General features: G+C 36.7%; 1 protein-coding gene across 5 annotated transcripts in view; it reads left to right on the plus strand.

The window, feature by feature from the left end:
- LOC117531148 (actin-binding LIM protein 1-like) overlaps positions 1 to 24,993 on the plus strand; it is a 45,582-nt gene that overhangs the window by 12,263 nt on the left and 8,326 nt on the right. For 3 of the 5 annotated variants that reach the window (XM_034194189.1, XM_034194185.1, XM_034194187.1), the window contains exons 2-11: positions 3,008 to 3,151; positions 5,056 to 5,239; positions 7,444 to 7,550; positions 9,962 to 10,088; positions 11,875 to 11,968; positions 12,527 to 12,614; positions 18,037 to 18,092; positions 18,222 to 18,296; positions 19,795 to 19,872; positions 20,425 to 20,586. In XM_034194189.1, the coding sequence (XP_034050080.1) occupies positions 3,008 to 3,151; positions 5,056 to 5,239; positions 7,444 to 7,550; positions 9,962 to 10,088; positions 11,875 to 11,968; positions 12,527 to 12,614; positions 18,037 to 18,092; positions 18,222 to 18,296; positions 19,795 to 19,872; positions 20,425 to 20,586 (1,115 nt within the window). The remainder of the gene's footprint in view (positions 1 to 3,007; positions 3,152 to 5,055; positions 5,240 to 7,443; positions 7,551 to 9,961; positions 10,089 to 11,874; positions 11,969 to 12,526; positions 12,615 to 18,036; positions 18,093 to 18,221; positions 18,297 to 19,794; positions 19,873 to 20,424; positions 20,587 to 24,993) is intronic. The other 2 variants (XM_034194186.1, XM_034194188.1) reach the window with 2 other exon arrangements.

Raw genomic sequence — 24,993 nt, forward strand, 5'->3', positions numbered from 1 at the left:
GTTTAGGAATGGTGCAAACACTATGGTGGTAACAGCTAATAATAATGTGAAAAATGAATCATTTGAAGCCTTATCCTACAGCAACATTGTGTTGTTGTTGGGGTTTCCCAGCAATGTCATTGGGAATTCCGTTAACATTTCCTTACTCCCACCACATGGAACAATTGGTGCCACATCAGAATACTCAAACCTATTGCTCTATTTCATTATAACTTATCACGTTAATGCAAATCAAGTTGTAATTTTGTGTCATGTAGTGACAAGTTTCAACCTGCTAGTCACAAGTTAGATTCTAGTTTCATGAATGATCAAGTAGGCCGCAGTGCAGAAATTGGTGCATTGCCTAAACACACTACACTGGCTTGACTGTCTCTAAATATGTGTGTTTGGTTGAACTGACTTCCTATTAACTGTTGGAATGCACCTCCTAATCTAATTTGTCACAACATACTTGTTGCTGCAGCAACAAATCCCTTATTTTGTGGGGCAGACCAGAGTCACATGCCAATGTCACATACCATTCCTGAAGCTCTCGTATTTTGTACATTTAAGTGTGGGGAAAGTCTTATCATTTAGGTGGTATAAATGCAGCAGATCATAACCTTAGATAGCACAGGCTTGGACACGTAAGGTGTGAGGGTCATAGGCTGGAGACGTTTGCACACATGACTAAATGTTCAGCTCGTGTGTTGGTTTTTCTGTTTTCATGCAGTCAGCTCTCTCAAAGTGCCACATTCTTTCCTTTCTCTCTTCCCAACTAATCACATTCAAGGCCTTTCAAGTGGACACTGATTAGATTGTGCAGACAGCCATGGCTCCCACTCACCATATAAACATTCTTGCGTTAGAGAAGGAATGAACATTTGTTACTTCAAATGTATACATGCCATAGTAGAAACCAACATTTGGTGCAGCTGCCAGTGCTCAAGCTTAATATTCTAGTTTTTGAGTTGCTTTTGCAGAAGAAAGATTTCTGCACAAGAGTCATAATTTTATTTATATATATATATATAGAGAGAGAGAGAGAGAGAGAGAGAGAGAGAGAGAGAGAGAGAGAGAGAGACGGGCCAACTTTTACTTTCACAGTAGAATTATTTAAAACAAGTGTCCTTTTCCATTATTACTTCAGGATTTTTACTTTGATCCCCACCTTTGTGATATCATAAAGTGAAATTAATAAGATAAATGGACAGTCCAAGAATGTTAAAAAGTAAAAAAAAAAAAAAATGAGCTCAACATTCATAGAGACAAATATTTCCACAAAATATGAATCCATAAACTGCTTTGGGTGTTTTAGCATCTGTGTGCGTACACAGTGTTGGACTCATAACATCACGCACACATTTTTGTTGGCAAAGATAACTGTAAGTGTACTCTGTGGAGTGCTATCCCATGCATTTGAAGTGTTTTTGTAAATACAACAGCATTTCTGGTGGTAGGATCAACACCACACTTTTATCAATCAATCAACATTTATTTATAAAGCGCTTTACAGCACCGACTGGTGTCCAAAGTGCTTAACATTAAAAACACAAATTTACAAAATAAAACACATATAAAATTAAATTTTAAAACAACACATAAAAAAAAACATAAAAATAACAGAACATGTCACCTCCCCACTAAGTGTTAAAAGCCAGTTTAAATAAATAAGTCTTTAACTTAGATTTAAAAAGTGCTAGGTCAGGAATAGTACGTAACTCAAGAGGTAGCTCATTCCACAGTCTGGGGCCAGCTACTGCGAAAGCATGATCACCCCAGCGTTTATATCTTGACCTTGGAACATCTAAGTAAAGCTGGCCAGACGCCCTTAACATCCTACTGTAGGTGCGCAAAGTTAAAATTTCAGACAAGTAGGGAGGTGCAAGGCCATAAATAGCTTTCAAAACAAACATTAAAATTTTAAAATCAATTCTAAAACGAACTGGAAGCCAGTGGAGTGAGTATAGGATGGGCGCAATATGCTCACGTCTAGAAGTGTTTGTCAAAAGACGAGCAGCAGCATTCTGCACCAACTGGAGACGCACAAGAGACGACTGATTAATGCCCACATAAAGTGCATTACAATAATCAAGTCTGGAGCTGATGAAAGCATGAATGGCCGTCTCAAGATCACGTCTACTAAGAAAGTGCTTTATTTTAGCCAAGAGGCGAAGTTGGAAAAAACTAGCTTTGACAACAGAATTGATCTGTTGATCGAACCTCAAACAGCTGTCAAATATCACTCCCAAATTCTTGACAGCTGGTTTTACATAGTTAGCCAAAGCACCAAAATTTGGTGTTACCACATTTGGTATGCCAGAGCGCTCAAACACCATGATCTCAGTTTTACCATCATTCAGGTAAAGGAAGTTTCGGGACAGCCACTGCTTTACATCACGAATACAATTAAATAATGATGACAAAGCATCACTCCCATTAGTCCTCACAGGCAGATAGATTTGCAGATCATCTGCATAACAATGAAAGGACAAATTGTGCTGGGTCATAATTGACCCCAATGGCAGAATGTACAAAGAAAATAGAATATATAGATAGATAGATAGATAGATAGATAGATAGATAGATAGATAGATAGATAGATAGATAGATAGATAGATAGATAGATAGATAGATAGATAGATAGATAGATAGATAGATAGATAGATAGATAGATAGATAGATAGATAGATAGATAGATAGATAGATAGAGTGAAGTGCAAAATCTGTGTGTTTGTATAGCTTCAAATCATGAGCGATATTATCATCTCAAGGCTTATCACATATGTGCATCATATTTCGTACTCTACTATATTTATAGACGACCAACACTGACCTACAAGCACAAGTGGCAATAAACTCCCTGTTAACAAGAAGAAACCTCAAGCAGAACCACATTTTATGGAGAGGCCATCTACTGTGACCAACTGATTGAATTTGAAGTATACCAATGGGTTATGTTCGCATAATAAAGTTTTGTAGAACATACCAACAGCAAACTGATGGAAATATGGATGTTCTTTTTTAGTGCTGCACAGTCAGAATGGTGGCCCCACCTGTCCTCCAGCGGGAAAACGGATCATCCACTGTTTCAGATGTGGGGAACCATGCAAAGGAGAAGTACTGCGTGTCAAGACCAACCACTTCCACAGAAAGTGTTTCACTTGTATAGGTAAGTCAATTTCAATTTTCAATTTATTTTCATTTATATAGTGTCAAGTCACAACAGAGTTGCCTCGAAGTGCTTCACACAAGTAATGTCTAACCTTACTAACCCCTAGAGCAGGAGTGGTAAGGAAAACTCCCCCTGAGGAAGAAACCTCAAGCAGACCAGACTGAAAGGGGTGACCCTCTGCTTGGACCATGCTACAGACACAAATTACAGAACAATTCACAAAACAAAAGAAATAACAAAACAAATAAGTAAGTAACAAATGCTGGCCAAAGCAGGCGCACATGCATGTGAGAACTGCCTTTTAGTCTCACCTAAACAGCACAATTTGGCAAAAGAGCTGAAAGGAAGACTTGCTATGAAGCAGGGATTTCAACCGAATGCTCGACCAAGTGAGTTCAGTGGTTATCACTCCGTGTAGTCGGGAGCATTCACAGAACATAAATAAATATGGATGAGGCACTACATTTAATTACACAAAATCAAAACTCATTCTAACAATGGCATTGCCATCTTTCCCGCTCACTTTATTTGAAACCGCAGGACATTTACGGGACCGTCTTTGACGGTTACAAACAGATTCTGCTGAACTGAGGTAACTGCTAACTGCTAATGTTAACCTTAGCTTAATAATGCAAAGGCTGTATGTTCCAGACAACTTGGAGCGCAATCATGTCATCCTCCTACTTGAAAAATTACTTTGGAACAGCATTTGAAGTTGGATCACCACCTGGGAAACTGTGAGCCATGGAACCAGAATTAACAAAAAGCTGTTAGCAGCAGCGCTGCAGTCCGCATGTACATAGCTAACAATGAAGCAAACATATTTTCCTGCATGGCATTTTAATAAAAAAAAAGCAAAATTAATGCAATAAAACATGTTATTTGTGTAGACTGCATGCCAAAATATATCATGAATTAACCAATAAAGTAGCCAGTCAGTGTAGGGGTAAATAATTTCACTAAAATATCATTGAATGCTAACAGCAGTAATGCTTGTTCTGCTATTTCAGAACAAGCTAGAGCTCTTGGAAGTCATAAACTGGAATTTTAAATTTTAATCTGGGAAATTCTGACATGATCACACTTGGTTTGGCACACAGCAGTATTAGAAAACCGTTTGGTGGTGAGAACTTACTAAAAAATAAACAAACAAAAGTCTTTCAGAGTATTAGTTACCAGTGCACTTAATTCAACTTGCATATTATTAAAATGTTATTGAACATCACATGAATGTGCCTTTTTGTGTTTATTCCTGGGTCTCTCTAATTCTCACTGTTTCTGAGTTAAAGTTACACCTTCAATAGTGTTAACCTCTAATGTTAGCAACCACTTTGGAAATGATAGCATACATTCTACCTTCTTATTAAAATCGCTGAGTCATTGCTAGTTGAATTATTGTAAATTAATAACCATTTTTCTATATATCACAATGCTAACATAAGTACATTTGATTTAAAAAATGTTGCATTAAATATCTAGTTGTTCAACATGTTAGCTTAAATTTGAAGAGAGTTTGGCGTGGTCCTTCATTAGCAACACTGAGAGTCCCATCAAATTAAATGTATTACAAAAAGTACAACATATTTCTTCAGTGAGCTTTTGTTTTCACTAATTGACCCTGACAAGTGCCTCTTGTTAATGTTGCACGGCACAGAGAAAACAAAGAGACTTTCAGAGCTTGTGAACATTTCAAAATGGAAAGACCTAGGATTAAACTGCCCTGAGTGCTTCGCCAAATTAGTTTGCTTAAATACACAACCAGGATTTAGGTGTTGGTGATGCACAAAACTTTTACAAAGTAAGATTTACTTTTGTTGCCAAGTGCAGATAAATAATGAAAAAAAAAATGTTATTTTGTAACGTTGTTATATTTCTTCTTGAATGATCATGTGTGTCTGCAGTGTGTGGCTGTGACTTGGTGCAGACCAGCTTCTTCATGAAGAATAGTGACTGCTTGTGTCCACTGGACTTCCACAGGCTCCACGGCACGCTCTGCACCAAATGTGGGGACTACGTGCACGGGGAGGCGACCACAGTCTTAGGAAAGACCTACCACCCGGCCTGCTTTGTGTGCACCGTATGCAAGTAACAGCGACAAAATGCCGAAAAACATAAGCACAGCTTCAAATAGTTTTGTGCAAGTTCTGAATATTGATCGACAGTTTTGATTGTGCAGACATTTGTGGAGGACAGTTAGTACAGCAGATAACTGTAAGAATAGTTCAAATCCATTTGAATTTTCAATAGGGGCCAAGTCAGGGGTCAAAATTAAAACATGTTCCAATCATATTGAAAGCTATACCACATTATGTGTCTGATCACAAAGATTCCAAAAAAGTATAGTTTGGACTGTCTATAACTGAATGTTACAGAGTTATGGGGTAACAAAGGTCAAATTCAGTTTGTACAACAATTAAAAGTTAAAGTTGCTCCAATTTTGGTAAAAAGTGGTTATTGTTTGAACTAATAGGATTAACAAATGAATTAGTTTTGACTGTGTTGAATGTTTGGTCTGCAAGGTTAAGGTCAAACAATGTTGATGTCCATTGGATTCTATGACATACATTCTTGAGCCGCTTGGGTGAGTAGGGAGAGTTCCCATTGGATAAAAAGCTTTTTAACCTACCATCCCTGGTTCTCAAGACCAGGCACCTAAGTGGCTCTACTCTACTCTATTCTGCTCTTCTATTCTACTCTTCTTTTTTTTTTTTTAGATATTTATATATGCCTTAGTATATACCTTTATATTTAGATATACGAGTATATTTAGATATTTATATATATGTATATTTAGATATACCTTAGTATACACTAGTAGAGTTCTACTTTAGAATATATTATAGAAGACATACTTTACTGAATTTTCATGCGACATATGTTTCATGCAACATGATAACTAAGCATGACACATTGTGCAAATTATTCCTTTTAAAAACCCTATGAACTCAACTCATTTGTGTCATGTTTTACAATAATTGGAGCAACTTTAACTTTTGACCCCTGTACAAACTGATACTGACCTTTGTCACCATTCTTACTGTTTTACCCCATAACTCCAGAACATTCAGTCACAGATAGTCCAAACTATACCTTTTTGGAATCTTTGTGATCAGAGACATAATGTGGTATAGCTTTCAATATGATCTGAACATTTTTCAATTTTTACATTATTTTTCTAAAATATGTACCCAAAGGTATACACAAATTTGCTTGTAACTGGATGTGAAGGATTCCTCTGCAAATACTCTGTTATCTGCTGCACTAGGTGTACTCTGTCTGACGTACCTGTATGTGTGTTGTATTTAGATGCAAATATATGAAGGATTATGTTTACTCTAGCATGTCTACAAAGTTTACTCTGACTCACTCATACAAACCACATGCTTTCACACACCTGGCCTTACATTCATATACTCTTCCTCTCATGTATATTTTCACTCTTTCATACATATTTTCATACACACAGTATTCTCACTCTCCCATGCACCTGTTTTCACTCACACGTCTATTCTCACGTACATATACGTACATCTGTTGTCTCACATACGTCTGTTGTCACGCACAAATACATTTCTCCTCACAGTCACGTGCATCTGTTCTCACAGACACACAAGCAAACACAAACACGCTTACCAATATAATCTCAATGCATGTGCAGAGAGAAAAGAGAACACGTATGTATGTATCTGAGAGTAGAATAATGTATGAATGTGAGTGAAAACATATGGATAATTGAGAATATATGTACTATATGTGTGAGCAAAAATATGACCTTAAATACAGCATTTGTGATAGATGTGAAATAGAAATACAATACACGTAAGTGTGAGTAAGAATATGTGTGAGAATACTTGTATGTAAGATGAAAAAAATATGTATATACTGTATGAGTGATAATACACAGAAAATTTTGCAGAGTAAAATATACTCTGCCAGGATAACATTTGGTCCCAGTCCACTCTACTATAGAGTGAAATCAGCTCCACCGTCTTGTCAAATCGTGTTTTTCAACTCCAATAAGAGTCATTCACAGCATGATAGAGTTGATTTAGCACTATGATAGAGTATATTTAACTCTATTTAGACTGGGTCCAAATGTTGTCCTGGCAGAGTATATTTTACTCTGCAAAATTTTCTGTGTATGAAAGAGTAAGACATGTCTGTGACAGTATATTTATGTGAGAGTAAGTGTATCTAATATGTATGTGCAATGGAAAATGTGTGTGAGATGAGGCGTTTTTGCGAGTGTGAGGCCAATCATATGAACTTTTTTCTTTCCCTGTTTTCAGCCAACGTTTTTCTGCAGGTGAACGTGTCACCTTCAGTGGGAAAAACTGTCTGTGTCAGACCTGTGTCCATCCCTGGTCTCCTACTTCAAATATTGGCTATTCCAAAAGTAGGTCCTTCCATATTTCAGTTTCTAAAGATGCACATTGCAATATAACAATAATAATAACTTCTTCTTATTATTATTATTATTACCTCCGCCAAGGAGTTTATATTTTCGGTCGAGTTTGTTTGTTTGTTTGTCTGTCTGTTTGTCAGAAGGATAACTCAAAACGTTTTGAATGGATTTTGATGAAATTTTGTGGAGTGGTTGGAAAGGACAAGAGGAACAAGTGATTAAATTTTAGTGGTGATCCAGATCACGATCTGGATCCCGATGCTAACGCGTTAGCATGTCTATGGCATTTTTCAATGTTAAAAGTTAGCATTAAGCAGTTGCAGCTGTCACCACGTTCGGGTGCATTTGTTTTCAAATTGTAATATTTCTTAAATTTATTTTTGTTTATATATTAATAATCTAATGATTATTATATACAATTTTAGAGAAAGAGACAAAAATAATTTTTTTTTTCTGTCTGTTTGCAGGATAACTCAAAACGTTTTGAATGGTTTTTGATGAAATTTTGTGGAGTGGTTGGAAAGGACAAGAGGAACAAGTGATTAAATTTTAGTGGTGATCCAGATCACGATCTGGATCCCGATGCTAACGCGTTAGCATGTCTATGGCATTTTTCAATGTTAAAAGTTAGCATTAAGCAGTTGCAGCTGTCACCACGTTCGGGTGCATTTGTTTTCAAATTGTAATATTTCTTAAATTTATTTTTGTTTATATATTAATAATCTAATGATTATTATATACAATTTTAGAGAAAGAGACAAAAAGAATTTTTTTTTTTCTGTCTGTTTGCAGGATAACTCAAAACGTTTTGAACGGATTTTGATGAAATTTTGTGGAGTGGTTGGAAATGACAAGAGGAACAAGTGATTAAATTTTAGTGGTAATCTGGATCGTGAATTTTTAAAAGGATTCTTCACCATTGCGGGATAGGGGGAATTTTGACATTCTTGTTTGTTTGTCTGTCTGTTTGTCAGCAGGATAACTCAAAAGGTTTTGAACGGATTTTGATGACATTTTGTGGAGTGGTTGGAAATGACAAGAGGAACAAGTGATTAAATTTTAGTGGTGATCCGGATCACGATCCGGATCCCGATCCTGATCCAGAATATGCAAAAATATAGGGAAAATAGAAAATGTGTCAGTGTGAGGTGACAAATGAAGCTAGAGATGCACAACTAACACCAAATTGTAGCTGAATCTGTACTGATTCAGTAAGGTGTCATCAGATTTGATGTAGCTTCAAATGTTATGGAGCTAGATCCAGAAGAAAACCGCCATTACCGAAAAATCATTTTTACACAATAACGTTTGAACTAATAAAGACATAAGTGATTCCAAGTTCTAGTGGTATGTTTTCATGGTCAAGGATGTCAAATATACAGGAAAGAAAAGTGTATGTATCATAGTTTTGGTTGTAACACTGAATTGTTGAATAGATCACTGTGCCAAGGAGGGTCAGTGACCCTATGGCCTTGGCGGAGGTTTGCACTCTCTGAGTGCTTCTAGTTATTATTATTATTATTATTATTATTATTATTATTATTATTATTATTATTATTATTATTATTATTATTATTATTATTAATATTAGTATATGAAAAATGTATATAAAATCAATTCCAGTTTTCGGACTTCTGAATAATTACCTGCTTAGCAAATCACTACATGTTTATCTGCTCAACAGTAATTTATTAATTTGCTGACAGCTTGTCACGGGCTTTGGCAGGCCAAAACAAAGGCAATATTGGCCTGATGTGGCCCACAATCCCCTAATTGGGCAGCTTTGATCAAAATCCAGACACATTTGCTCATGAAAACAATGAAGACTCAAGATGACCACTAAAATCATCCATTAGGTTAGATTGGGAAAACTCCCTCAGGGAAACCGAGGTTCCAGCAGCATTGTATAGCAGCACACAGGTTAAGAAGCACACAGAGCATCAAAAGTAAAAGTAAAAAAAAACAATTTGCAAATTGTAAATACAAATATAAATACCAGAAATACTGCACACTACTGGCTTCCTAGCGACTACTGTTCCTCTCCTTCCCGTCCTCTGTCTTCCCGTTACTCCTCCTCCTCCTTAACACATCATAACAACAAGAATAAACCATAACTCAATAATATTCTATTTTAAATTATGCCTGTATCTTGAATGTACCCCATCCAGGTGAACACTTTGACCAGATCTTTATTTAATCCTTTACTGATCTAATCACTTATTTTGGCATAAAAGCTGAGTTGTCTCTTCAAACATAAAAAGGCACAGTCACGTGTCATTCAGTAAGTTCTTAAAAATGTTTTTAATATCATCCATTTCCTGTCGTTTGATTTAAACAAAGACTTCTTTTGGAGAATAAACTGGAAACCCACTCGTCTGTACGATGTGTCCTCTGGTTCTCAGACTGCAACGGCTGTGGCAGAGACATAAAGAATGGCCAGGCTCTGCTGGCTCTGGGTGGTCAGTGGCACCTCGGATGCTTCCAGTGCAAAACATGCAGAAAAGTGCTGAGTGGAGAATACATCAGCAAGTAAATACATCTCATTTACACGATGTTTATTTATTTGTCTGTCTGTCTGCCTGTTAGCAGGATTGCGTCAAAACTACTGTACAGATTTTGATAAATTTTTCACCACAGATAGATATTAGGCCATGGAAGAACCCATTAAATTTTGGAGGTGATCCAAATCCGGATCTGGATTCTGGATCAAGTTTCATTTTATATAGGCCTTGAAGGATTACATCAAAACTACTCCACTGATTGTCACCACATTTTCAACATGGATACATATTAGGCCATGGAAGATTCCATTAAATTTTGGAGGTGATCCGAATCCAGATCTGGATTCCGAATCAAGTTTAATTTTGTATAGGCTTTAAAGGATTACTCTTAGCAGGATTACGTCATAACTACAGTACAGATTTTGATGAAATTTTCACCACAGACAGATATTAGGCCATGGAAGACTCCATTAAATTTTGGAGGTGATCTGGATCCGGATCCGGATTCTGGATCAAGTTTCACTTTATATAGGCTTTGAAGGATTACATCAAAACTACTCCACTGATTGTCACCAAATTTTCAACATGGATACATATTAGGCCATGAAAGATTCCATTAAGTTTTAGAGGTGATCCGGATCCGGATCCGAATCCGGACTCTCGATCAAGATTTCACTTTATACACGTTTTGAAGGATTACGTTAAAACTACTTCAGGGATTCTCACCAAATGTGCACCACAGATAGATATTAAGGCATGGAAGATTCCATTAAATTTTGGAGGTGATCCGAATCCGGATCTGGATTCTGGATCAAGTTTCACTTTATATAGGCTTTGAAGGATTACATCAAAACTACTCCACTGATTGTCACCAAATTTTCAACATGGATACATATTAGGCCATGAAAGATTCCATTAAGTTTTAGAGGTGATCCGGATCCGGATCCAAATCCGGATTCTCGATCAAGATTTCACTTTATACACGTTTTGAAGGATTACGTCAAAACTACTTCAGGGATTCTCATCAAATGTGCACCACAGATAGATATTAAGGCATGGAAGATTCCATTAAATTTTGGAGTTGATCCGAATCCAGATCTGGATTCTGGATCAAGTTTCATTTTGTAAAGGGTTTAACGGATTACTCTTAGCAGGATTACGTCGTAACCACAGCACGGACTTTGATGAAATTTTCACCACAGGCAGATATTAGGCCATGGAAGACTCCATTAAATTTTGGAGGTAATGCGGATCCGGATCCGGATTCTGGATCAAGTTTCACTTTATATAGGCTTTGAAGGATTACATTAAAACTACTCACCAAATGTGCAGCACAGATAGATATTAAGGCATGAAAGACTCTATTGAATGTTGGAGGTGATCTGGATCTGGATTGGCGGATGTCAGAAATCCGTGATTGCCCTTGTTCATTTATTTGTTGCTTGGGGTCACTGCAGTCAATCAGATATAGATTCATGTGTTGTTTGGCACAGTTTTTTTAATGCTGGATGCCCTTCCTGATGCAATTCCACTTTACATGGCAAATAGGCACAAGTGGACTTGAACCAGGAACCTTTGGAAGAAATCACGCAAGCAATTATATTCAATACAAATATTCAACACAACACTGACAATGATCAATACAATGCTGACACTGATGTTTACAGTGCAGAATAGACTGCCTCTGTGTTTACATTTTAGGTTAAACTATTTCTTGATTGATTGATTTGAATTTTGCTTTTACTTCTTAATATCTTAAGATCTGCTACGATATCAGAAATCCTTCAAATCTTAGTATTTGTTTTGCCTGTCAGGGATGGTTTTCCATACTGTGAGAAGGATTACCAGAGTCAGTTTGGGGTCCAATGTGAAGTGTGTCAGAAGTTTATCATGGGCAAAGTCCTAGAGGTAAGACAGTTTCCCCACAAACACCTCTGCGTTTATTTATTTGTCTGCCTGACTGTTAGCAGGATGACGTCAAAACTACTGCACGGATTTTGACTAAATTTTCACCACAGATAGATATTAGGGCATGGAAGACTCCATTAAATTTTGGAGGTGATCCGTATCCGGATTCTGGATCAAGATTTCACTTTATATAGACTTTGAAGGATTACGTCAAAAAAACAAACAAAAATTTCATGGATTCTCACCAAATTTGCACCACAGATAGATATTAGGGCATGGAAGACTCCATTAAATTTTGGAGGTGATCCAGATCCGGATTGGTTGACGTCAGAAATCTCGGATTGCTCTAGTTTGAGATGCATTTTAAAGTTGTGAAGAATTGAGCACACTTAAGCTCTGCTGTCACCGATGTGGTTTTTCATTTGTTTACTTGCATTTTTACTGGATCTTCACCAGACAAGTCCACATACTAAAATAAACCTTTTTTTTCCTGGCATGCAACTCATTAATTGAATTTTTTTTTTTTTCCCCACATATGTGGTTGTGTTTTTTCTGCAGGCAGGGAAAAGAAATTATCACCCAACCTGTGCAAGATGCAGCCAGTGTGACAAAATGTTCACAGAAGGAGAAGAAATGTTTCTGCAAGGTCAGTTTTGAGGTTGTGTTATTGTGAGCAGTGTTGTGAAAGTAACTTTGACAAGTTACTTTTTTAGTTACTTTTTAGTTGCTTTATACAGTTACTTTATGCAGTTACTTCATTAGCAGCTTTATGCAATTAACTTATTAGAATCTGCTGAAAACTTGCCAATAATGACAAAGTGACAAAGTGACAAAGTTTTTTTAATTCGGCACACAAAATATTCAAATAGAAAAAAATGAACAATTCCACAAACAAACACAGACAAAACTAGTGAGTCCGAAAGGGTGTGGGCTGAAGCAAAGCTTATTAGTGCCCACCCCTGCTAGTACAAGTCCAACAATTCTAATCAGTCATATTTACATAAATATAAATTCACTACTACATGTCGACACACAGACATACACATCAATATACTATTCACTTATAATTATATTTATATAGTACCAGATCATAAGAAAGTCGAATCAAGGCACTTTACGCCAGTAAGGACTAATCTTACCAACCACCAGAGCGAGCACTAGGCAACTGTGGTGAGGAAAAACTCCCTATAAGGAAGAAACCTCAAGCAGACCAGGCTCTTTGGGGTGACCCTCTGCTTGGGCTGTGCCACATATACCTATATACATACGTATATACTTTACAAACATAAATATATACATACATATACACAGTCACTTATATACATATACACCTACCCATATCTATATATCTACATACGCATATACATACCCACACATTCAAATATACAATAAGTCCCACTTATAAATTGAACATTCCATATAAATCAAATTATATTTGCTTCTTTATGATACTTAGACATAATGTTCTTTTTGAGTAGTTTCTTAAATCTCACTAAGGTACTACTCATTCTAACCTCTGTTGAACATTTGTTCCATTTCCTCACCCCAACCACAGACACACAAAAACCCTTTACATTTGTTCTTACTGGTGGTTTCATAAAAATTGCACAACCTCTTAAACTATATCTGGATTCCCTCAATCGGAACAGACTCTGGACATGTCTCGGTAAGGCTTGGTTTTTCACTCGAAATAAAGTTTGAATTGTAATGTAATCGACCAAATCAATGAATTTTAATACATTTAACGACACAAATACAGAATGAGTTGGGTCACGATATTGTTTATTGCAGATGATTCGTATGGCTCGTTTTTGCAAAAGGAATATTGGATTGGTATTTGATTTGTAAGTGTTTCCCCATGACTCAACACAATATGTCATATATGGTACCATCAGAGAATGATATAAAGTAAGTAACCCTTCTTGCGGCAGTAGGTCTTTGGCTTTATACAAAATGGCTATAGTTTTTGACAATTTTGATTTCACATAATTTATATGTGGTTTTCAGCTAAGTTTATTATCAATTATAACACCTAAAAATTTATTCTCTGTTACTAACTCAATTTCCTTATTGTTTATAGTTAAATTTTTACATTTGGGTGCCTGTTTATTTCCAAATATAATACATTTAGTTTTCCCAAGGTTGAGTGACAACTTATTAGCGTCAAACCAAACCTTAACTTTTTCCAGTTCTTTCTCCACTATGTCCAGAAGCTGTTCAAGATTTTCACCGCTACAGAACACAGTTGTATCATCCGCAAAAAGGACACATCTCAGTGAACTCGACACTCAACTTATATCATTTATATAGATTATAAACAACAAAGGACCCAGCACTGAGCCCTGCGGCACCCCACATGTGACATCCCTGAGTTCAGAATTTGTATTATTGAATTGAACATACTGAAATCTGCCTTGTAAATAACTAGCTATCCATTCATATGCCAGACCTCTGATTCCATATTTCTGCAGTTTACTTAATAGTATTCCATGGTTAATTGTGTCAAACGCTTTCTGTAAATAAAAAAAAAACACCTATTGTGTATTGTTTATTATCAATTGCAGTTGCTATACTTTCCACAAAGTCCATCAAAGCATGTGATGTAGTTCGAGACCTTCTGAATCCATATTGTTCTTCACAAATGATGTTATGCTTCAGTAAATAATCATTTAATCTTTTAGCAAATATTTTTTCCAAAATTTTGGAAAATTGTGGCAGGAGTGATATAGGTCTATAATTAGAAAATGTCACCAGTTTTAAACAGAGGAATTACTTTGGCTATTTTCATTTGAGAAGGAAATTTACCAGTACTTAGTGACATATTGCAAATATAATTGAACGGTTTTACTATACAATCAATAACTTTTTTTAATAAAGCCATATCCAAATTATTAAAATCAGTCGATTTCTTACTTTTTGAACCATGAACCAGATCAAGTATTTCCCTTTCATGAGTACCACCAATGAAGATTGAAACAGATTTGTTAAACGTTGAATTATTTACCCAGAAGTTATTAGTTGATGAGTCAATCTTACTGGCAAGATTTTTACCCACATTAACGAAGTATTCATTAAAGTGTTCAGCAATAGACTCGTCGTTATCAATCGTGATGTAGTTGTTACTCTGAAAAAATGAAGGATAATCTCTAGTTACTCTATTCTTTTTTACTATTTCATTTAATATGTTCCATGTGTTTTTGACGTTATTTCTATTTTTGACAAGTAACTCATTATAATATGTTTTTTTACTGAGTCTCATGATATTGATTAACTTATTCTTATATGTTTTATACTTACTTTCAGCTTCCTTAGTTCGTAGTTTTATGAATTGTTTATATAGTACGTTTTTCTTTTTACATGCCCTCTGAAGTCCCTTAGACTGCCCACAATAAAAGGCCACTCTGAAAGGTGCAGTTTTATCACACAGCACAATGCCACAGATGTCGCAAGATTTGAGGGAGTGTGCAATTGGCATGCTGACAGCAGGAATGTCAACCAGAGCTGTTGCTCGTGTATTGAATGTTCATTTCTCTACCATAAGCCGTCTCCAAAGGCGTTTCAGAGAATTTGGCAGTACATCCAACCAGCCTCACAACTGCAGACCACGTGTAACCACACCAGCCCAGGACCTCCACATCCAGCATGTTCACCTCCAAGATCGTCTGAGACCAGCCACTCGGACAGCTGCTGAAACAATCGGTTTGCATAACCAAAGAATTTCTGCACAAACTGTCAGAAACCGTCTCAGGGAAGCTCATCTGCATGCTCACCGTCCTCATCGGGGTCTCGACCTGACTCCAGTTCGTCGTCGTAACCAACTTGAGTGGGCAAATGCTCACATTCGCTGGTGTTTGGTACGTTGGAGAGGTGTTCTCTTCACGGATGATGCGAAGGAGATGTGTTGCACTGCATGAGGCAAATGGTGGTCACACCAGATACTGACTGGTATCCCCCCCCAATAAAACAAAACTGCACCTTTCAGAGTGGCCTTTTATTGTGGGCAGTCTAAGGCACACCTGTGCACTAATCATGGTGTCTAATCAGCATCTTGATATGGCACACCTGTGAGGTGGGATGGATTATTTCAGCAAAGGAGAAGTGCTCACTATCACATATTTAGACTGGTTTGTGAACAATATTTGAGGGAAATGGTGATATTGTGGATGTGGAAAAAGTTTTAGATCTTTGAGTTCATCTCATACAAAATTGGAGCAAAACCAAAAGTGTTGCGTTTATATTTTTGTTGAGTATATATTGATTTCTATATATTTTGTCAACAAATGGACAGTGTTTATTATACAAACTGGAAAAAATGGAAATGAAAGCATCATATGACCTGTCAACATCATCAACAAAAACATCTGACCAATTCTGACTTGATAAATCCTCCCTTAAATTATCAATTGTTTCAGGTGTTACTTTTCTACTCATGAATTTGATATTGCTTAGATACTTACAACAACCCTCCAATGCAAAGACTGAGAAAACTGGCAAGTGATCACTGATATCACTGACCAGTAGTCCCCCACTAAGATTACCGGATATAACGTTAGTTAAAATATTATCAATGAGAGTTGTTGAGTCCATAGTTATTCTGCTAGGATGAATGATGGTTGGAAACAGTCCTAAACAGTACAAGGTGTTTATAAATGAGGTAATTTGTGGATGATTGTGAGGGTTTAAAAAATCTATATTGAAATCTCCACAGACAAATAAATGCTTATTTCTGTTGATTTTGTTGTACATTCCTAAGATAATGTCTTCAAAGGTGTCAATATTTGTCCCAGGAGCTCTGTAAATGCAACTAACAACTATGTTTTTGGAGTTTATAGATGTCATTTCTATGGTAACACATTCCATGATGTTGTCCACTGTAAATGACATGTTGTTAATGAGTTTACAGTTATAATCTGACCTTACAAACAATGCAATGCGGAGGCGTTGCATTGTTTGTAGTAATATAACTTGGTTACTCTTAAGACTGAGCAATCAGCAAAGTAACACCAGCAAAGTAACTAATAGTTACTTTTCTGAGTACTAAATCTTAAAAATAACCAAATTAGATTATAAGTTACTTTATTAATTACATTCAGCAGCTGCTGACAATTTGTCCGCAGCTGCTAATGAAGTAACTGTATAAAATAACTGTAAAATATAACTGTATTAAGTAACTAATGAAGTAACTTTCCAAAGTTACTTTGCCAACACTGACTGTGAGTCTACATGATCTGTGAGAAGAATGCTTATACCATGTCATTCCACTAGGGGGCACTGTTGTTTAGCTTTTACTAGCTTTTACCAAATTAGGACTATAAAAGTTGCCATCCGAGTGCCAGTACTGAACGGCTATACTAAAATACAAAATGGACGAAATGGAGCGAAATGGGGTGAAATGGAGCCTAATAATCACAAAATGGGATAAAAAGTAACGAAATGGAGCAGACTGACCCAGACTGACCTCAAATATGATTAAATATGATTCAATTAATTACTTTTATTTAATTATTTTTAAGCAGAATGGAGCAAAATGGGGACTGATAATAACAAAACGGGGGTTAAACGTAGCGAAATGGAGCAGACTTATGTACTTTTATTAAGTTTTTTTTTTTTTTTTTTGCTAAATGGGACGAGATGGGGACTGATAACGAAATGGGGGTAAAACTTAAGAAAATTGAGCAGACTGATCCATTGATTGAAGTTTCATCTCTCAAACGGCAGACGACGCACCTGCCCCTACTACATGCACTGAGTGGATCTCACAAAAACAAAAGATAAACAATTAAAAAAAGTAATTATTTGGAGTCAGTCTGGTTCACTCTGCTCCATTTTGTTACATTTTACCCCCATTTCGTGATTACCAATCCCCATTTCACTCCATTTTGTTCCATTTCGCCCATTTTGTATTTTAGTATGGTCCATACTGAATGAAATCAAAGCAAAGAAGGACCTGTAACACAGCAATTATTTGTCTTTGCACTGAATACAACAATTTCAATTAAACTTAATTTCTTGTAAAACATACTTAATTGTTTCAACTTTTTCATTCCTAACTATTTGTGCCTTTACAGGATCTGAAATGTGGCATCCGGACTGCAGAGAAAACAGAAATGATGAGAGTTACAGGGTGAGATCTGTCAGACGTTAACTTAAATTTCTGTTTTTATATGTGAATAACTTTGCACAGACGAATGATGATTTATTTCATCTTCTATCATCTATCTGTGCGACACCATTTGTTTCTTTTCTCTCCCAGATTCCTTCAGGCATCAGATCAAAAACATCCACTCTTGATTTCTTTTTCCCCCCCAGTGAGCTAAAGGTTGAAACTGTGAGCAGGTTGCTGTTTGTACAGACTAATTTTTTGAAGTGACTGGATTACATATCTCAGTTTCAGATGGCCAAAAGGTCTTTTAATTAATGACTGTAACCAAGAAAACAATGCATTTGTTAAATATATTATAGGATTCATATGTAAATATTATTCAGTCGCATGCTTTGTTGTGTTCAGTTTATGTTTTCCTCCTACTAACACAATCTGATTGACGGTTTTGGTTGTGCAAACATTTGTGGAGGACAGTTAGTACAGCAGATAACTGGGCACTATCAGTATCAAACTACAGCATTCTACTTAGTGGAGACTAGTAATGAATGTCACACTTTTTACTTTCACTACAATATTTCAGTATCAATTGATGTCGGTCTTACCTATATTAACATGAGCTCTGCTCATAAAAGAAGCCAAATTTTTGTCATTAATCTTAGTTTATCAAACAATATTACACTGTAAATGGAGACAGCAAACTACTTGTCTAGAAATGTATATAAAATATTTTTTAAAAATGAGTTAGTGAATTTCAAGTTGATGTTTTCCTTGAATTGTTAGCTATTAGACTATTAGCTAACTTTTTGTTAGCCACTAGCTATTTAGCACTGTAACAACTCTGATAGCTTGGACTTTAGCTAGCAACTCTCCTTCGGATGACTATTAAAATGTTATTTTCAAGCTCAAAATTAAATTAAGTGGTAATATGTTTATACCATTAGGTCAGTGATTAAAAGAAAAAAAATACATTTTATGTTTGTATCCTATTAAATGCAGTTACAGATATCGTTCAGCACAACCTGGGCTTGGGAAATGTTAACATGATTCTTTAGGTAGTTGTTTGTTGCTTTGACTTTGTAATGTTAAAGGAGAACTAATTTATTTAAAAAGTTATTTCAGTTTGATAACCACTAGGTTATCATAGAAACATTGTTAGCATTGATATTAGCTAACAAAGCCCCTTTACATTTTAAAATTAATTTTTGATATAAAAAGTACTATGAAAGTTAATAATGTTTATAATCACTGACTAAAACTAAAATATTTGTTTGATGTAGTTTTCATTAAATGCAGATACAGATATTGTTTAGGACAACTTTGGCAGGTAAATGTTCAAATCAAGATTAATTAGTGAGTTGTTTGTTGCATTTACATTTCCTTGCAGTGTTACTCTGTGGCTATTACCTGATTTGTAGACTGTACAGTAAGACATATCTTACAATGCGTATCTTAGAGACTGACCACACTGGTAAACTGTGACCACGTGATGGAAAACTGTGATATTATCCATTTCTGAAAGCATCTTCTATGGAAAAAAGATAAGCAATGTAGCACCAGTCCATGTTACAACCAACTATGGTCTCCCATGTTTGAGGTTTGACTCATATCATTGTTAATATTGTTGTATAAACCATACATACAATATTAACAAAGAAACAAACTTTCTGGATTAAAAAACAAGCATATAGTGAGTTCAGGTACTAACATAACTGTTTGGATTTAGCCCAACAGATCTGCATCTGGAAGCCCCTGTTCCAGACCAGGCTCAAGTATTAGGGGTAGCCCTGGAAGGACACTCTGCGTAAGTACTGTAATGAGGCCTGAACCCCATCAATTTCACAGGGTAATTAATGGTGTCTTGATTTAGCCTAAAAGTAAAATACTGGCAAAACAAAATTTTTAATTACACTAAATACACTGAGTAAACAAATTGTGGTATTTGACATTTTACTTGTTGTTTTAAACAGAAAATGTAACCGAGTCAGTGCCCTTTTATCCCTTCATCCACTGTGTTATGATCCATTATCCCCTCTAGATTCTGATATGGAATGAGCTTTACTCCCATCATGCCTCTTCAAAGTGAACCTATTGAAATCCTTATAAATGCAGCAAAACAAGCTGCCATCTTTAGTAGTGCTGTTAAAAAATAATCTATGTGTCTACCAAATTACAACCAATGTGATGTCATGGGATTAAAGTGTTATTCCTCATTGAAGTTATGTAATAAGTACACGCTGACCTTTCACCTGACCTAATCATGACTGTCTGTCTGCTCCCTCCCTCCTTGTCCTTCCATCCTCTCTTTCCTTCTTTACCCTCCAATCCTCCCCTTCCCTCTCTGTCACGGTACCAGGCAAAAGTAGATAATGAGATCATTGATTACCGAGATTTAGCAGCCATTCCCAGAGTCAAGGCCATATATGATATAGAACATCCTGATAAGATATCCTATAACAACAAGTCATCCACTCTGGCCAACAAGGGAAACATACAAGGCAGGCAAACCCCTGAAGAGGTAGGTAGGCCAGTGCCCTGAGTTCTAGTGTCTGTGTGTCAGCATCTGGTTCTTTTCAGGGCATAGCTACAATTTTCAGAGGGATAGGGGCAGTAATCAGCTGGGGTACAAGTGCAAAATCATTATTTAAGTAACATATGTATTTTCCAGAGAATACGTCGCACCAGAATGTAAGTTATACCTGTCAAAAATACCTCTTGATGCGTGGTGGGGGGCATAGATATATGTTACACCTGAGTATAAGTTGTACCTTTTTATGTATTATCAGCTCTTTAATTTAAGTTTTTTGTACTTTTAGTATTTCACTTCATTTTTTTTTTTTTTTTTGTATTTTGATTCTTGGGAAAGCACTATAAAAATAGCTATTATTGTTGTTGTTGTTGTTGTTGTTATTATTATTATTATCATTATCATTAGTATTATTATTATTATTAATAACTAACCAAATGGGATAGAAAAGTTGTATCTACAAGGATAACTAAAACATTATATATATATATATATATATGTTTGTTTCACAGTGTAATCTTCACGTGCCTTAACTAAAGCACTCCCTCTGCTGAATCACCTCTAAATTATTTACACATTATTCACTTTGTGTGTTTTTAGGAATCCGCTAGCTTAGCGCAGCTACTAGCTCTTAGCCGGTTTAGCATGGCGGCTTCTCCTGTCTCTCCCGCACTTTTCTGCTCTGGGTGTGAAATGTTTAGTTATTCCTCGGCCTCCTTTAGCAGTAATGGTACTTGTAATAAGTGGAGCTTATTCGTAGCTTTGGAGGCCAGGCTGGGCGAATTGGAGACTCGGCTCCGCACCGTGGAAAATTCTACAGCTAGCCAGACCCCTGTAGTCGGTGCGGACCAAGGTAGCTTAGCCGCCGTTAGTTCCCCTCCAGCAGATCCCGAGCAGCCGGGAAAGCAGGCCGACTGGGTGACTGTGAGGAGGAAGCGTAGGCCTAAACAGAAGCCCCGTGTACACCGCCAACCTGTTCACATTTCTAACCGTTTTTCCCCACTCGGCGACACACCCGCCGAGGATCAAACTCTGGTTATTGGCGACTCTGTTTTGAGAAATGTGAAGTTAGTGACACCAGCAACCACAGTCAAATGTCTTCCGGAGGCCAGAGCAGGCGACGCTGAAGGAAATTTGAAACTGCTGGCTAAGGCTAAGCGTAAATTTGGTAAGATTGTAATTCACGTCGGCAGTAATGACACCCGGTTACGCCAATCAGAGGTCACTAAAATTAACATTGAATCGGTGTGTAACTTTGCAAAAACAATGTCAGACTCTGTAGTTTTCTCTGGGCCCCTCCCCAATTGGACCGGGAGTGACATGTTTAGTCGCATGTTCTCCTTGAATTGCTGGCTGTCTGAGTGGTGTCCAAAAAATGAGGTGGGCTTCATTGATAATTGGCAAAGCTTCTGGGGAAAACCTGGTCTTGTTAGGAGAGACGGCATCCATCCCACTTTGGATGGAGCAGCTCTCATTTCTAGAAATCTGGCCAATTTTCTTAAATCCTCCAAACCGTGACTATCCAGGGTTGGGACCAGGAAGCAGAGTTGTAGTCTTACACACCTCTCTGCAGCGTCTCTCCCCCTGCCATCCCCTCATTACCCCATCCCCGTAGAGACGGTGCCTGCTCCCAGACCACCAATAACCAGTAAAAATCTATTTAAGCATAAAAATTCAAAAAGAAAAAATAATATAGCACCTTCAACTGCACCACAGACTAAAACAGTTAAATGTGGTCTATTAAACATTAGGTCTCTCTCTTCTAAGTCCCTGTTAGTAAATGATATAATAATTGATCAACATATTGATTTATTCTGCCTTACAGAAACCTGGTTACAGCAGGATGAATATGTTAGTTTAAATGAGTCAACACCCCCGAGTCACACTAACTGCCAGAATGCTCGTAGCACAGGCCGAGGCGGAGGATTAGCAGCAATCTTCCATTCCAGCTTATTAATTAATCAAAAACCCAGACAGAGCTTTAATTCATTTGAAAGCTTGACTCTTAGTCTTGTCCATCCAAATTGGAAGTCCCAAAAACCAGTTTTATTTGTTATTATCTATCGTCCACCTGGTCGTTACTGTGAGTTTCTCTGTGAATTTTCAGACCTTTTGTCTGACTTAGTGCTTAGATCAGATAAGATAATTACAGTGGGCGATTTTAACATCCACATAGATGCTGAGAATGACAGCCTCAACACTGCATTTAATCTATTATTAGACTCAATTGGCTTTGCTCAAAATGTAAATGAGTCCACCCACCACTTTAATCATATCTTAGCTCTTGTTCTGACTTATGGTATGGAAATTGAAGACTTAACAGTATTCCCTGAAAACTCCCTTCTGTCTGATCATTTCTTAATAACATTTACATTTACTCTGATGGACTACCCAGCAGTGGAGAATAAGTTTCATTACACTAAAAGTCTTTCAGAAAGCGCTGTAACTAGGTTTAAGGATATGATTCCTTCTTTATGTTCTCTAATGCCATATACCAACACAGTGCAGAGTAGCTACCTAAACTCTGTGAGTGAGATAGAGTATCTCGTCAATAGTTTTACATCCTCATTGAAGACAACTTTGGATGCTGTAGCTCCTCTGAAAAAGAGAGCCTTAAATCAGAAGTGCCTGACTCCGTGGTATAACTCACAAACTCGCAGCTTAAAGCAGATAACCCGTAAGTTGGAGAGGAAATGGCGTCTCACTAATTTAGAAGATCTTCACTTAGCCTGGAAAAAGAGTCTGTTGCTCTATAAAAAAAAAGCCCTCTGTAAAGCTAGGACATCTTACTACTCATCACTAATTGAAGAAAATAAGAACAACCCCAGGTTTCTTTTCAGCACTGTAGCCAGGCTGACAAAGAGTCAGAGCTCTATTGAGCCGAGTATTCCTTTAACTTTAACTAGTAATGACTTCATGAGTTTCTTTGCTAATAAAATTTTAACTATTAGAGACAAAATTACTCATAACCATCTCAAAGACATATCGTTATCTTTGGCTGCTTTCAGTGATGCCGGTATTTGGTTAGACTCTTTCTCTCAGATTGTTCTGTCTGAGTTATTTTCATTAGTTACTTCCTCCAAACCATCAACATGTCTATTAGACCCCATTCCTACCAGGCTGCTCAAGGAAGCCCTACCATTAATTAATGCTTCGATCTTAAATATGATCAATCTATCTTTATTAGTTGGCTATGTACCACAGGCTTTTAAGGTGGCAGTAATTAAACCATTACTTAAAAAGCCATCACTTGACCCAGCTATCTTAGCTAATTATAGGCCAATCTCCAACCTTCCTTTTCTCTTAAAAATTCTTGAAAGGGTAGTTGTAAAACAGCTAACTGATCATCTGCAGAGGAATGGTCTATTTGAAGAGTTTCAGTCAGGTTTTAGAATTCATCATAGTACAGAAACAGCATTAGTGAAGGTTACAAATGATCTTCTTATGGCCTCAGACAGTGGACTCATCTCTGTGCTTGTTCTGTTAGACCTCAGTGCTGCTTTTGATACTGTTGACCATAAAATTTTATTACAGAGATTAGAGCATGCCATAGGTATTAAAGGCATTGCGCTGCGGTGGTTTGAATCATATTTATCTAATAGATTACAATTTGTTCATGTAAATGGGGAATCTTCTTGACAGACTAAGGTTAATTATGGAGTTCCACAAGGTTCTGTGCTAGGACCAATTTTATTCATTTTATACATGTTTCCCTTAGGCAGTATTATTAGACAGCATTGCTTAAATTTTCATTGTTACGCAGATGATACCCAGCTTTATCTATCCATGAAGCCAGAGGACACACACCAATTAGCTAAACTGCAGGATTGTCTTACAGACATAAAGACATGGATGACCTCTAATTTCCTGCTTTTAAACTCAGATAAAACTGAAGTTATTGTACTTGGCCCCACAAATCTTAGAAACATGGTGTCTAACCAGATCCTTACTCTGGATGGCATTACCCTGACCTCTAGTAATACTGTGAGAAATCTTGGAGTCATTTTTGATCAGGATATGTCATTCAGTGCTCATATTAAACAAATATGTAGGACTGCTTTTTTGCAATTGTGCAATATCTCTAAAATTAGAAAGGTCTTGTCTCAGAGTGATGCTGAAAAACTAATTCATGCATTTATTTCCTCTAGGCTGGACTATTGTAATTCATTATTATCAGGTTGTCCTAAAAGTTCCCTGAAAAGCCTTCAGTTAATTCAAAATGCTGCAGCTAGAGTACTGACAGGGACTAGAAGGAGAGAGCATATCTCACCCATATTGGCCTCTCTTCATTGGCTTCCTGTTAATTCTAGAATAGAATTTAAAATTCTTCTTCTTACTTATAAGGTTTTGAATAATCAGGTCCCATCTTATCTTAGGGACCTCATAGTACCATATCAC

Source organism: Thalassophryne amazonica, chromosome 18, assembly GCF_902500255.1.
Source record: "Thalassophryne amazonica chromosome 18, fThaAma1.1, whole genome shotgun sequence".
In the NCBI taxonomy this organism is placed as follows: Eukaryota; Metazoa; Chordata; class Actinopteri; order Batrachoidiformes; family Batrachoididae; genus Thalassophryne; species Thalassophryne amazonica.